The 15,516-nt window shown below is 27.5% G+C and overlaps 3 protein-coding genes across 3 annotated transcripts; 1 reads left to right on the top strand and 2 right to left on the bottom strand.

Annotated features, from left to right (window-relative positions):
* The first annotated feature begins 31 nt into the window (after positions 1-31).
* T552_01612 (hypothetical protein) lies at positions 32-9,142 on the top strand. Its single transcript, XM_018370190.1, has 8 exons — positions 32-80; positions 161-6,401; positions 6,445-6,832; positions 6,877-7,938; positions 7,986-8,519; positions 8,569-8,759; positions 8,806-9,035; positions 9,078-9,142. The coding sequence occupies exons 2-8, from the start codon at positions 262-264 to the stop codon at positions 9,095-9,097; spliced, it is 8,565 nt and encodes a 2,854-aa protein (XP_018226348.1). The 5' UTR covers positions 32-80; positions 161-261; the 3' UTR covers positions 9,098-9,142.
* A 76-nt stretch (positions 9,143-9,218) lies between these two features.
* T552_01611 (hypothetical protein) lies at positions 9,219-12,666 on the bottom strand. The gene is made up of 4 exons (XM_018370189.1): positions 10,462-12,666; positions 10,258-10,420; positions 9,610-10,212; positions 9,219-9,566 (listed from the first exon to the last, which is right to left on the bottom strand). The coding sequence occupies exons 1-4, from the start codon at positions 12,615-12,617 to the stop codon at positions 9,261-9,263; spliced, it is 3,228 nt and encodes a 1,075-aa protein (XP_018226347.1). The 5' UTR covers positions 12,618-12,666; the 3' UTR covers positions 9,219-9,260.
* A 149-nt stretch (positions 12,667-12,815) lies between these two features.
* On the bottom strand, positions 12,816-14,587 carry T552_01610 (hypothetical protein). The gene is made up of 5 exons (XM_018370188.1): positions 14,455-14,587; positions 14,239-14,409; positions 13,653-14,196; positions 13,306-13,608; positions 12,816-13,264 (listed from the first exon to the last, which is right to left on the bottom strand). The coding sequence occupies exons 1-5, from the start codon at positions 14,539-14,541 to the stop codon at positions 12,858-12,860; spliced, it is 1,512 nt and encodes a 503-aa protein (XP_018226346.1). The 5' UTR covers positions 14,542-14,587; the 3' UTR covers positions 12,816-12,857.
* Positions 14,588-15,516: the final 929 nt, after the last annotated feature.

Here is a 15,516-nt window from a genome sequence, read left to right as displayed (position 1 = left end):
TTTTTTTTAAATTTTATAAAATTATGTTAAAATACTTTTTTTGATATAAATGTGATTATATTACTAGTTATTTAGATAAGGTATTAAATTTTGAATTATTTTTAAATCTTAATACTTTTGGATTTTGTCATTGATTTTTGTTTGATACTAATGACTGAAGTATCATTATTTGATATTTGTGAACAGTTACTTTCTGAGAAACCTAAAATAAGGATTGATGGCTTGCGTAATTTAAAATTTATATTGAATAATTGTAGAAAAATGCAATTTGTTGGAGAAAAATGTTACCAAAGATTATTGGAATGCTTAATTAAGGCAGCTGCTTACGAAAAACATAATAGCATCCAGAGAGGGAAATTAAATAATTCTATGACATTTGCTCGTCTTCAGGAATACGGGGTAGTTTTAAGATCTGTTATTGAATTGGGAAATAAATTTTTGAAAGTAAAGACTTTTTCTCTTGTATTAAATCATATAATTGATACATTATCTATTGCTGAAGAGACTTTATATCAAACATTAAGTATCGACTATATTAAATGTCTAAAATTAATTCTTTCTTATCCTCCACATGTAGAGCATCTAAGTGTCAGCGAATGGGAGAAATTAATTGTATTTTGTTCCTCATTTATTATTAATCTTGAAGATAGTTTTTCATTTTCTGATAAAAATGCTTTGTCTAGTGATATTGAGTTACTGGAAGAATACGATCAGCCTTTAAAACATGTACAGCGTATGAAGCATGAGAGTATTGAGTTGATGTATTGTTTACAAGTTCTCGTTAGTTGGTCTTCCGCCCCAATAAGTGATTGTTTGTTTAATCTCGTGGACTTTTTATTAAATTTTTTATCTTTTTATAGATCAGAAACTAATGCTCACTTATTTGCCTTTACTGCTCTTAATTCAATTATTCAAAAAATAATGATAAATAATTTTGAGTTTTTGTTTCGAGTTGCTCATGCTATTATAAAGCTTTGTGTAAAACTTTGGAATACAAAGTCTTTCCTTTTAAAGAATCAGTTGATTATAGGACTTATGCTGGCATATCCTCATTGGTATAAAGGATTTAATGAATCATATCGAAATGTTTTAGAGACAGATTTAATTAATTTATTTCATTGTATTCAAGCTGATTATATTACTTTACAGGATAAAGAAATGTTGAGTATAAATGACATTACTCTTCATTCTCCTATTTTAAAGGCAAATGTTGGATCTTTTCTTTGTTTTAGTTCTTCATTACGTTGTTTAGATTTATCTTTGGCTTCAAAGAAATCTGAACAATATTTTTTTATTCTTCAAATAGCTGCTTCTATAATTCAGATATTTGAGTCTAAGGAATCTGATTTTTTAAAATATATACGTAGAAATGATAATGATGAATCTTTAAAAGTACATCAAGTTTTATCTTTTTTTGAGAAATTCGGATATAATGTATGCAAATCATCTAATTCTATTAAAATATTTTGGCTTCAAATAATGGTTTTTTTTTTTGAAAGAGCTGAGGTTTGTTTTTGTGATGATTTTTCTACTATTTTATGTCATTTTATACATTTGCTCTCGGATAATGATGTTATTGTGCAAACGTGGGCACTTTTGGGTATTGGTAGCTTTGTATCATGGAAAAAATCTTACCATCATGCAAATTGTTTAATCTCAGATGTTTTAGTAAATACGGATATTTTACAATTATGTTTACGGAAGTCTGCTATTCCCATTACATGCAGATCAGCATGTCATTTACTTTCTCTTTTTTTGGAGCTTGATTTGGTAGATATTGCAACGATGTTACCTGTTTTTCGACATGTCTTCGATTCTATTGAGATAAATGGCCCTGCGATTATTTCTAGTGATAGCTATCGTTTTCTTCTTCTTCTTCTTTTTCGTTTAGAACAAAACAATTGCTTAGCTGGAATTGATGGATCTATGCGTTTATTACAATGGTTTTTATCGCGCTGGAATTCTTTGGACTTTTTAAAAGGATCAAATATATGTTATTTTTCTAACTTTCCAGTACATGTTGAATTTCTTATCAGTTGCTGTTTGAATTCTGGATTTGTCATTAAGGATAGGCGGAATTGTCAACTCAGTAGTATTGGATTGTTTTCTTTGAGGCAAAAATTTTTTAAAAATGTTTTATTATATTTTCTTATACAAGAATTAAATATTTCTGATGAAGATTTATATGACGAGTTTGAAGTTTTAAGAAATAAAATTGTTTTGGAAAGTAAGTTTATTGTTTTGGAAAGGGTTATGTCTATTATTTTACCTATTCAGAATACAATTAAAATTGTTCATAGTCAATGGACTGAATTGCTTAAAGAGTCTACTCATGTTAATGTAGATGTTTTCCGATCTTTTGTTCAATTTTCTTTTATTGTTATTTTATTTACATATTTTATACTCAGTATCAATAAAAACATGGATGAATTTACTGAAATTTCATTGAATTTGGTAAAAGAAATAATAAAGTTTTTGGCTTCTGAGAGTTGTTCACGTGATCAAATCGATATTGTACTTTACTGTTTGAATGGAATTTTTTGTTTAAACTTTCAAGTTTCTTTTGCAGAAGATAGTTCTTGTTTTAATAAGACATCTTTAAATTTATTTCGTCAGGCAATTTATGCTTTATTACAAATATTAAAACAGCGTAGTAGTTTTTTTCAACTGCAAGATTCTACTCGTGTAATAATGGATGATGATGATGATGATGATGATGATGATGATGATGATGATGATGATGATGATAATAGATCATTAATAATTTATCAAGAAAATATAGAAAAATACATTCCATTTCTAAGAGATTACATAGATGCGAAGTATTCTGTTAATAGTACGAAAGCCTTTGTTTTATTACACTTAGAGTTCGTTTTATTAGGTAGTGAATCATTAGATATTTTCAATATGTCAGGATTTTATTTACAAAAATCTGTTTTATTTATTCTTTTCAAGAATCAGACTGGTAATAATCTTATCCAACTTGGGTTCTTTTTAATAAGTTATCTTTTATCTTCAGTTGACAAGATGACTGAAGAGGATATATCTGAGATTTTGGAAAATTTTGCAAAAACCTATTTAACACAATATGAATTTGAAAGATCTGACGTTGTCTTGATGGTTTCAACTGATTTACTTATGGTTATAGTTAAAAAATGGTCTACTAGTGAAGAGTTATCTTCACTAAGAAAAGTTTTCGGAAAAATTCTTGAATGGATATTGAAAATTACTTTAGAAAACTGCCTAGCATCTTTTTATGCACGTATACAGGTGTTAAAGTTGTTAAATTCTATTTATAATGTTAGTAAAAATTACGGCTTAAGTTTAAAATCATTAAATATAGCACCCAATGAAATATTTTTGCAATTATTAAAGGATCACGACCTAGGAATTTTGTATTCAGCAGTTATGATGATTAAATTTATTTTTCAGGAATATGATCCTATAGAACATTCAAGAGTTTACTTCGATATTGTCAGTCAATTAGAAACAAACGAGGAAAAATTTGAAAAGATCGCTTTACGGGCTCTTATTTTAAGTAATATCTTAGTTGTTTCTGAATATGTGAGGAAAGCTGCTTTTTATAATTTAATAGAATTAGGTAAACTTGATTCCATTTCTCTCTTTGTTTTAAAGTGTTTACAATGGTCATGTAAAATATTATCTTTGAAATCCGAGTCATATCTTTTTAATGCTTATCGTTCTCAAGTTATTTGGTCGTGGCTGAATTTTGAAGGAAATTTGGATAATTTTCCTTTTAAAGTATTAAATTTTTCGTCTAATATTAGTTTTTATTCTTCGAATTTTGATGAAATAATTCCTCAGCTTATTTTATTTGGAAAAAATGAGTATTTGGTTAAGATATCTAATTTAATTCAAGTATCTTTAAAAAAAGGTATTCGAGATGCTTTTCATAAAATAGTTGGATATGTTTTGTTATTTTATAATGAGAAAAATATGGATTCGAGATTAATATTTGATTCTTTTTGTAAGAATTATTTGGATGATGAGGAGTTTATGTATCTTTTAAAATCTAAATTTCCTATGATACTTAGTGTATTATTTGGATCTATGAAAGATGAAATGTTTATATCGAGAATTTTTTGTCAGTTTGATTTGAAAAACGAAGCAATTAATTTTGATGAAATATGTGATTTTGGAATTTCCGATAATTTTTTTCCTGAACCATGTCGTCCATTTTACAAGGTTGGATGTATTTTAAAAAGCATATGGGATCTTTGCAAATATAGCGACATACCGAAGTATAAACTAAATGATGTTTATATAATAGCTTATATTTTTCGATATTTAATGTTACATTGTCAATTAGGAACTTCTTTAAGTGAAAAATGTTTACAATTGCGAAAGTTTAGAGTCTTTATGTGTTTATTAGATAGGAGTTTAATTCATGGCTATATTTTGAAAGTGTTGCTTCAGGGGTTGCTGGAATATTTATGTTTTCCTGAATGTTTTATAGATGTTTCGGGAATGCTTCGATATCTTTTAATGTGTGGATACCGTTGTCATGATTTTTCTACAATTCAGTCTACTGTTTTTTTAAATGTTATTATGAGTCTTATCAGATATGGGATTATTAATATTAAATCGGATTATTTTAATAGTATAATAATAAATAGGCTTTTTGTATGGATTATTGAATATTGTGATTTAATTGCTAAAGTACAGGAATTGTCTTGTATTTCTTCTTTTTTGAAGTCTTATTATAAAGTTATGATTTGTTCTGAAGAGTTTTTATCTGTTAAATCACAGCATATTATGGCTTTTTCTGAGTTATTGTTAAATAATGTAGAGTTTTTTGATCAAAATTCTGCTCTAATTTTATTGGAAGTTTTGCAAAAAGATTCAACAGTTTTATTATTTGAAAGTGATAAATCTATATTGATTAAAAAAATATTATTTTCTATTTGCGATATGTCAAAAATATCTTTATCTCTTTTATATTATGGTGCACGAGTTTTAGGACAATGGTATGTCAGAAATAAAATCATAAATAAAGCAATTTATTTTGAATTCATAAACAGAGAGAAGTTGTCTAGGTTTAAAGTAAGAACATCTAAAGATCCTAGATTTAATATTTTATCGATTGTGTTTTCTCTTTTGAATAAAGACGACCATACTATTTTGATAACTGTAGAAAAGACGTTAAGGAATATTTTTGAGAAAATATCTTTAGAAGCGTTAGATGAACTTGTAGATCATAAATATAGAGACATCGCTACTATATATATATCTAATCTGTTTGTATCTGAGAAAAATCAATCATTGAAGTATTCTTTGGTGGAATTTAATGAATATTATTGGAAAGATAGGACTATATTGTTTTCCGATTGGCTTAAATTTTTACTTTTGACTGTTCTTTATAATTTTAATGATGATTTTGTATTTGGATGTTTGGGTGAACTTGTCGAACATGTTGCAGGTTTTCCAGAAAAAATCTTTATTTTTTCAGTGGATTATTTACTACTCAACAAAGATATTGGAGAAAATATTAGCATTATAACAGTTTTAAATAAGATTGTGAATTTTGTTTTTTCTCAATATGAAGATGCTTTTTATCATCCTCATATATGCTTAATGATAGAAACAATACTTTATCTTCGGTCTCAGTCATCCGAAATACATTATTCTGGATTTGATTTGAATTTTCGGCTTGAAATAAATTATTTCAATGCTGCTCTTGCTGCCGCTTCGTGCCAGCTTTGGGAAACATCACTATTGTTTATATATATTTATTGGACAGCAAATGATTCTATTATTGATGATGAGATGCTTAAACTTCTTTCTGTTGTATATAAAAAAATAGATGATCCCGATTCATTTTATGGGATACCATATACCGTATCCTTAGAGAACATACTTTCTAGACATAAATTTGATAGAAATGGATGGGAGAGTCTTTTTTTACATGGTGCTGCGTTGGAAAATGATTATAGGATGTCATCTTCAATGACTAAGAATGAGAATGTACTTGGAGTAATGGAAGCTTTTGATATGTTGGGTTTTAGATCATTTTCGAGAATGAATTTTTTTTATTTTGGGAATAATATAACTGTTGATTTTCTAAAGGATCAATATTCTTCTTCATGGAGACTTGAACAATGGGATCTTCCATGTACACCATTGAGTTCTAATTTTGATCATGTTATATATAACATTTTGCAGTTAATTAATAAGAATGTGGAACAAAATATCTTTTTCAATATTTTAGATATTGGGTATTCTATGATGGTAGATTTTGAGAATTATCCGGTTCTATCTGACAAAAGAATAACTGGTTTGATAATGCTTACAGAAATTGAAGAGATTTTTTCGTGTTCATCCTTTACTGATGTTTGGTCTCGTTGGGAATCTCGGTTATCTGTTTCCAATCCCAGCATAAAGTAAGAATTTTTGTTTAATATTCTTTATTTCTGATTTTATAAGATTTGTTAGTATCGAACCTATTTTATCTTTAAGACAAGTATTACTGAGCTCTATTTTGAAGAATTCATCATTTATAAAATATTCTGTTGATAAGCCATTAATTCGAAATTGTTTAATAAAAACTCTTGTAGAATTATCTCATGTGGCTCGTATTAATGATAATTTACAAATTGCGTTTTCAGCAATTACATATGCAGAAAAGCTTTTAAAACTTGATTTAAAAGTGAATTCTGAGCTTTTTTCTCCTGTTATAATTGAAATATCAAGGGTATTATGGGATCAAGGCGATAAGATTAATTCTGTTAAACTATTACGTGAAATAGTTAGTGATAAGGATATTGATCTTTTTAGAGAACATGAAATTTCTCCAGAGTTGCTTGTGCAGCTAGTAATAAAGAGTTATTGGTTCTTTATTATATTGATAGATTTTAGGGTTCATGGACATCAGTTTTAAGATTAGAAAGATCGGATTTTATTATGGAAAAATATTTGAAATATGCAGTTAAGTTGTTGGGTGATAAAAAGTATGGTAATGAGGCTGGATATGTATTTCACGAGTTTGGTTTTTTTTGTGATAAGCAGCTTGAATTACTTAATAATCATGACGATTTTAAGAGGATTCAAAAATTGAGGAAACAAAAATTTGATGAACTTGCAGTATTGGATCAGATGATTTGTGATGCTTCTGTTTATGACAAAAAGGTTTTGCTTCTTCATCGAGATAGAGCAAAGGCGCTTTTTGATAATGATGATATAGAATTTAATCGTTTGATCGAAAATAAAGAAATTTATTTACGGAAGAGTATTAAAAATTATTTAAAAAGTTTAATTTCTTGCGACAATTATGATTATAATATTTCTAGATGTATGAGTTTATGGTTATCGAACATTGAAAATGATGCCGTTAATCAAACAGTGCGTAAATTGATTTATAATATAGCCACTCACAAATTTTTGCGATTATTTACTCAGCTTGCATCCAGGCTTTCTGAAAATAAGAGTCATTTTCAACTTATTTTGCATGAACTAATAAAACATATATGCGTTGATCATCCTTATCATAGTTTGTTTTATTTAGTTTCGTTAAGACATACAGTTAATAAAGATGATAAATTAGGACTTCTAAGAAAAAAGGCTGTTGAGGCTGTTTTATCTGAGCTTTTATTACCTAGTGCTTTAGGAGATATGCTTAGACAGTTTATGAATCTTTGCTCTGCGTATGCTGATTTTGCTATTTATAAAATGAAAAAAAAGGAATATGGAACAAGTAAAATTCCTTTTTCTGTATATCCTAAGTTTAATGTATTTTTGGATGATATTCCAAAATACAGGCTTCCTCCTCCAACAATGGATATATCAATCCGTAGTGACTGTAATTATAATGATGTTCCTGTTATTTCACATTATTCTCCTTATTTTATGCTTGCTTCAGGTATTAGTTTACCAAAAGTTATAGAATGTGTGAGCTCTGATGGGAATTTTTATAAAGAATTAGTAACTATTGATAAAATTTAGTTTTTTCTTGCTAATATTGGCTTTAGGTTAAGGGAGGAAATGATGACCTTCGTCAGGATGCTATTATGGAACAGGTTTTTCAACAAGTTCATGCTTTTCTTCAAAAGAATCGTTTAACTAGACAGAGGAATTTGGGTATACGTACATATAAAGTTCTTCCACTTACAACAAATGCTGGCATTCTTGAATGGGTTTTATATACGTTTCCTATTCAAGATTATTTACATCCTGCTCATGAAAAATATAATCCAAAAGATTGGACTCCTGACCAATGTAGGAAGGCAATAGATTGTGTTTCGAAAAAAAGTAAGGAAATTAGATTTCAGATATATAATAGAGTTGTTTCTCATTTTAAACCTGTTATGAGGCATTTTTTTATGGATCATTATTCAGATCCTAAAGACTGGTTTCAAAAGCAATTAAATTATACAAGAAGTACTGCTGTTATTTCGATACTTGGTTATGTATTAGGTCTTGGTGACAGACATGGGCATAATATATTAATAGATAAGACAAGCGGAGAAGTCGTTCATATAGATTTAGGTGTTGCTTTTGATCAGGTATTATAATTGTTATATTTTAATATATCAGATTTAAATAATTAATTAGGGCAAACTTTTGCCAATTCCAGAAACTGTGCCGTTTCGTTTAACAAGAGATATTGTAGATGGCATGGGTATTATACGAACAGAAGGCGTTTTTCGAAGATGTTGTGAATTCACGTTAAATGTGCTTCGTGAAGAAGCATTTAATATTATTAGTATATTGGAAACTTTAAAATATGATTCATTGTACAGTTGGTATTTGGAATTATATTTATAAAATATAGGATATTTATATATACAGGACAATATCTCCTTTAAGAATTAAAAAAATACAGGAAAATGAAACATTACTTAATAATATTGATAATGATTTTAATAATCTAAAAGAGAATAGCATTGATGGAACTGAAGCAGAAAGAGCATTATTAATAGTATCTCAGAAATTATCGAAGACATTGAGCGTTGAGGCTGCAGTAAATGAACTAATACATGAAGCTACAAATCCAAATAATCTTGCATTACTGTTTTGTGGTTAGAGTATATATTTTGGGTATATTAGTCTTATAAATCTAGGATGGGCAGCATACTTCTAAATAGTGGATATATCTTTATTAACAAAAAATTATAAAGCTTAAATAAATATATGGATTTTAGAAATGACATGGAATCTGTGTATGCTTGTATTATGTATCTGCTAATTATTTAATTCATAAAATGAAATCTTTTTATTTTTGATTATTGGTTTATAGATTGTTTTTAATTAGATGCTAATTTTTCAAATTCCTTAGAATCTTTAATGGCTTGAGCTTTAAGCCATAATATGTTTTTTTCATTAATGTTAGACAATGTTTTCTTTTCTATATAGTTCCAAGATAAAATAGTTGAAGAAGGAGTTCCCCTTTTTAGAAAATGTTTTTGAATAGATAATTTCTTTAGAAGTTGATAAATGTTTAATGATTCGCCATGCGGGATTTTTTCGGGATTTGAAGGTGTTATACAATCCATATTTGTTTCTTTTCTTAATACATGATCTATATCTATACTAGAAAAAAATGCACATGACTTGTTTTATTAATATAGTATTCTAAACAAATAAATAAAATACCTGTGGAACATCATTAATTCCAAGTTTTTGACTAAATATTGCTCTTGTCCAAAGATTGCTGATTTGCAAAGCAAGAGCTAAAATATATTTATCTTCTTCATGCACTAAATAACGAATTTCATCATGTACTGTTAAAACCAGTCTTGCATTAATTTTATATCTTTCTATTAAATATTCCATTGAAATGATTAATAAATGGAGGTAATCTACTCCAGAAGATTGAATTGCCCAATTTATTCTTGATGTCATAAATCTTCCTGGAGTAATATTTTTAAGTAATAATGCCTTTGTTATAGAACAACCTAATACTGGTGTTTGAGGAATCTCTTGGTTTGCAATTTCTTCTAACATATTGAAAACATAGCTTTCTGTACCTCCATGCCAAAACTGTTTCCGAACATATCGTTTTAAAGTAGATGATTTTTTCTTATCGTTTTCTTTAGAAAAAATATGAGTAATTTTTGATTTTCTTCCTTTTGTGGAATTGTAAAGCTTTTCTGCTATTTCTTTAGCCTGCTTCTCACTTAATTTTGGATTAAATCTTTGTAATAATTGAATTGCAAAACGAATACCTGCGCCGTATATTCGACTATAATTGAAGACCTTGGAAAATTAATATTACGATATACTATTTCTAATAGAAAATACTTTAGCGTCATCTCTCGATATTCCGAGTATTTTTGCTGTAATGGAATGCATATCCGTTTCTGCTGATTTTGTTCCTTCCAGAGTCATCCATCCAATTGCTGTAGCCCCATGTATTCTGAATTGAGAATCACCAAAAAGACTAGCAATCCATAATTCTTCTGAGCTAGGGATGTAAATATATAAACAATAAAGAATAAGGCTTACTCAACATCTGCACCAACAAATTTGAATCCATATGGAGCTCTTATCATCGCTTTTAACTCAGAACCTACTCTGTTTTCTTTTATATTGCTAGCTGTTAACCAAGTATTTTCTACTGCGCGTCTAGTGATAGTTCCCATAGGAATTATTTGAGGAAGAATTATTCCTAAACTGTTTTGACTATTAAGTCCAATATCTATTTCGTTATCCCAGACTACTATTTGGGACATAATCCTTTCTCGAGAACTAATCCAATATGAACATGCTGCATTCATATCTAAAGCTTCTCTAGCATATGAAATTTCTGAGCTTAATAAGCCATCTTCAAAAGCCTTTATATAACTTTTAGATAAAGGTGAACCACAGCGAGAAAACGGGCCGTTTTTGTTTGGGATTTTGAAATAAACAGCATCCACATCATCTCTTAAAATATCAATTGGTTCTTTTTTCATATCACATAAAACAAAGTTTCTTGAGACAAAATTTTTTATAGTTTCTTTATTTTCAACTCGAAAAGTCCATCCGTAATTATTAGACCAGAATAATGGATGTCCTTCCCAATTCAGCCGTAATAGTAATGGTGCAATTCTAGATCGTACTGTAATATTTATTGCTTTGTCATTTGATGGAAATAGATTTTTATACCAGTTTGGAAATCCTGGCTTTTTTTGTTTTTTTGCCGGTCTTTTCTCGCCTGTCTTTTTATCTATTACCATTCGTATAGGTTTAACGGACCAATCTAATTGTTTTAACCATGGATCGTTCTTTATTGTATCCTTGTTTTTTTGATTCAGTGAGTTATTTATTAGTTTTACAAGTCTTTCATGAATGGATTTCGAAAAATTCTGGAATATTTCCTCAGATTTAGCTGTATATGATTTCCAGGATTTATCGACTGGAAGAAATGATGAAGATATTTTTAGAAGAGCTCCAAAACTTGCAGGATGAGGACAAACTTCTAAAAACGATGGGAAAACGTTTTTATAAACTTTATGAGTAATATCTACATCGTTAGCACAATAGTTTATGAACATATTGAGTTGATTTCGAACACTTTTTTTATCAAGTTTCTCGAATAAATTTCTAATATATTTATTTGGTTTAATATTGCAATGAAGCTTTGCTACTTCTTGAAGGCTATTATCTGAGCTTTTAGACATCCATAATTCTTGAGTATCATTTTCTTCTAATTGCTCTAATAATTCAATAAGTGTTGGTGTTAATGACTCTTTCTGAAATTTTTCTTTAAGTTCTTTGTATTTTTTATGTTTCATCCAGACAGATCTTTGCCTGGAGCACATTCCATTTACTGCAATATGTAAAGACATGGTATCTATAAATGCATTTTCTTTCTTTTTTATACTGTATTCTTCTTTTGTTCGAGTCCTATCATATCCGATATTATGTCCAATAATTATTCGTTTCCCAATATTTCCTATAGGAATAAGTTGTCTAGGTGATTCTGTTTCTTCAATAAGCCATGGAGATAACCATGCATACCAAGCATTCTCTGCAGCTGCACATGCAATAACTGCAAAGGGATTGTCTTTATATAATACTTCCACATCAAATACCATAGATTTCTCACTAGGATATTCTACAGGTTTTGTAGTTCCATCAAGGTTATATTGTGTCCAACCTGATCTTATGATCCAAGAATGTGGTTTAGCTGGTAAAGTTATTGAAGCAAATTCTTTCGAGTAACTTAAATAGGGCTCTGAAATTTCCATTGCTATTCTATAGAAATGCTCATCTAAATTTTTCCCTTGTAAAGGTGGAAGATCAAACTCAATATCTTCAGTAGGTTCTGTATTTCTTCCTAATAAATTATGCTCAGTTAAATGCTTTCGAGAAAGTTCGATTAATTCATCATCAGGTTGCTTTGTTTCATGAGGAAAAAGTTGTGAATGTAAAGATGAACTAATATGCTGTATCCCAAGTTCATTAAATCTTTTCTTTATCTTGTCTTTATTCTGGTATTCTATTGTGTTGTTAGTTATTTCTAAGTTTTCTCTTTGAGTATTTTTCAAATATATGGAAAAAAATGTTTTTTTTATGGTATTTAATTTGAATATTTGTTCTAAATTATAATAATTTTTTTTTAATTTCGTGTATTTTTTGCTACATTTAGTTATTAGAAAAGTGCTAAATATCTTCATTACATAATAGATTTTGCAATATCTTTAATACGTATAAATTCCCATTATGTATTTTATATTTTTATATTATTTTTAATATTTTATAATTTTTAAAATTGATTTCGTAGATTTTATATTTTAAATATTATATTTAAATTAATGGTTTTAAACAGTAAGATTAGTAAAAAATGCTTTAAAGAACTAGTAGAATATGGAAAACATGCATATCACTTGGAAATTTAAGGGAAAAACATTTAGTATTTATTTTCCTAATCCATAGCGTTTTATAATATCACTTGCATTACTAACTTTTTCACCTTTTCCTTGAGTTACAATTGTAGGCTGCCCAGTTCCTTGGCCTTTATTTTTTACTAAACCTGTAAAAACTTTTTCTGCAATTTTTTGTAAATCATTGACTGTTAATGACGATATTTTGTCACACATTTCTTGCGCAGTCATCTTTTTTTCATTCATAGTTTGAGCTTGTCTTCCTAAATCTTCTAAGATAATCATTTTACTTTCTAGATTCATCATAAGTGAACTCCTTAATTGATTTTTTGCTCTTTCTACTTCAATTTTATTTATACCCTTCCGTCCTTTTTGCATAGTAAATGCCAATTCTTGACAAATAACATTAATTAGTGCATGAACAGCGTCATGTCTACAACCTTTATAATTAAAATAATAGTATAAAAAAACAAAAGCTTACTTGCAGATATTCCAAAAATCCCTGAATCAGTGTAACTGTGATTAAATGATGTGCAACTTTCTATCCATCCATATTGATTTAATATGTTTAAGAAAAGTCTTGAATACATTCCTTTACCAGGACCTCCGGCACTAAAAGATCCTCCTCCTCCTAAAAGAATTTGAAGAGTTGCTAATGCATAAATATCAGGATCTGAAAGAGGTATGCCTTCAAAAGCAATATAGATATGAGTAAATTCTTGATCTGGTTTTGACAAAGGTATATTCATTATTCCCCCTGTATAATGTGCAGGCAAAAACATTTCTTTCTGAATTATTATAAAATAAAGATGGTGTAAATAAATATACCTTCTGGAAATTGCTTTTCTTGAAATGGCAATTTTAATGATTTATCTTGTAGGGTAAAAGAACTGAAAGACGTATCATTATTTTTAAAGTCTCCAAAATATTTTTCTGCTAAATCTCTAGCCTTATTATGTTCAACTCCTACAAATGCAACAATCATACGTTCTGGACGATAAAATAGACTTCGATATTTAGAAATAGTTGAAAGAGAAATGAAAGGAAGTCTTTCTTTTGGACATAATAAGGGGTTTCCCAAAGTATTATTTTTGTAAGCAGTGATATGGACCATTTCCGGAAGTATTAATTCAGGCTTAGATGTTATTTCATTAATTTCGTACTGTATTGTAAGTTTTTGCTCTTCTAAATCCTCTTCAGTAATAATTGGATCAAGAACGGTTTCTGATAACAATTCGATCATATTTTCTACATCATTATTAAAAACTGCCGTTTGGTACATCAATGATTCTCTAGACGATGAACACATGAAATTTCCTCCTAAAGATTCAAGACTATTTATCATATTTTCTGCGCTTCTGTTTTTTGTTGCCTTTTTTAGTGAGATTCAATGCTCAATAAGATAATTTCTAACCTTAAATGAAAGTCTATCAATAAAATGACTTGCTCCTCTAATATAATCGTATTCATATCTTGAACCTGCGTCAATATATACTCCAAGAGTAGAGAAATGCCCAGGAATAGCCTTAGAGACAATACGAACTCCGTTAGATAGAATGAATGATTTGTTTAATTCTAAATGTTCCTATATAATATTGGTATAGCTATGTATTTTAGATGTACTAGTTACATTTTTTAATCCATTTGAACTTTCTTTAATATAAAAGTATGCTTTTCTAGAATTACTAAATAATCTTTTCTGAAATGAATTTCGCATTTATTTTTTTATAAAATTATGGTTTATATTTGTTTTATATGTAAAAATTATTTTGTATTTTTGATTTTTTTTCGAAACTTCTTTTCATAAAATTGATTTTTTATATTTCGTATTCATATTTTAATAGTAAATTAAATAATGTTTTTAATAACTTTTTATAATCCAAAATTGTTATTTTTTTAATATATAATTACAGTAGGTTTAGTCATAAAGTTTTTAAAAAAATTAGTTTTTGTTCTTTTGAATATTGAAAAGTAATCATTGATTTTTTCAGAGCTATATTTGATTATGATTGTATTTCGAAAATTAAAGGTGATATTTTTTCTTAGAATTTGCTTTTATGATATAATTCATAAATTATAATTCAAATGTTGGAAAATACTTTTTATATTGATTCTTTTTAGTAAATTTTATTATGTTTGAATTTAAGTATAAAAAGTTTTAAGTCGTTCTTTAATATTAATATAATGTTTGAAATTTAATAGTTTTCACTTTTTTTTTGAAGCTTACATTTACATTTGTCTAATTGATAAAATAAACTTTTTATATTAATTTACGGGAAAATAAAATATAAAAGAAACTCGATTGTTAATTCTGTAATAATAAGAATTAATATTTAATTAAAAATATAAAATAATCTGATATTTTTTTTAAGAATTTATTGAAGTTTATATTATATAATAATATATAAAATTTTATTAGAAAATATACAAGATATTTAACACACTAAAAATGAATATTAATTTTAATTTGAAATATTTATGTTCCTTTTATATCAAATGTTTTAAGGTGTTTAAAATATTCTTTGATTAAATACATTGTATTGAAATAATATGACAATATATTGATTTTAGTTAATTTTTTTATTATTAATTCCATAAATTTAAATACTGATATTTGAAGCTTTAAATTTTGGATTTTTAATGTTAGGGTATCATATATTTATTATTAATTAGAATTGCTTTTTTTAATAAT

Source organism: Pneumocystis carinii (genome assembly GCF_001477545.1).
Source record: "Pneumocystis carinii B80 chromosome Unknown supercont1.6, whole genome shotgun sequence".
NCBI classification, from domain to species: domain Eukaryota; kingdom Fungi; phylum Ascomycota; class Pneumocystomycetes; order Pneumocystales; family Pneumocystaceae; genus Pneumocystis; species Pneumocystis carinii.
This window is presented reverse-complemented; position numbering and strand designations above follow the sequence as displayed.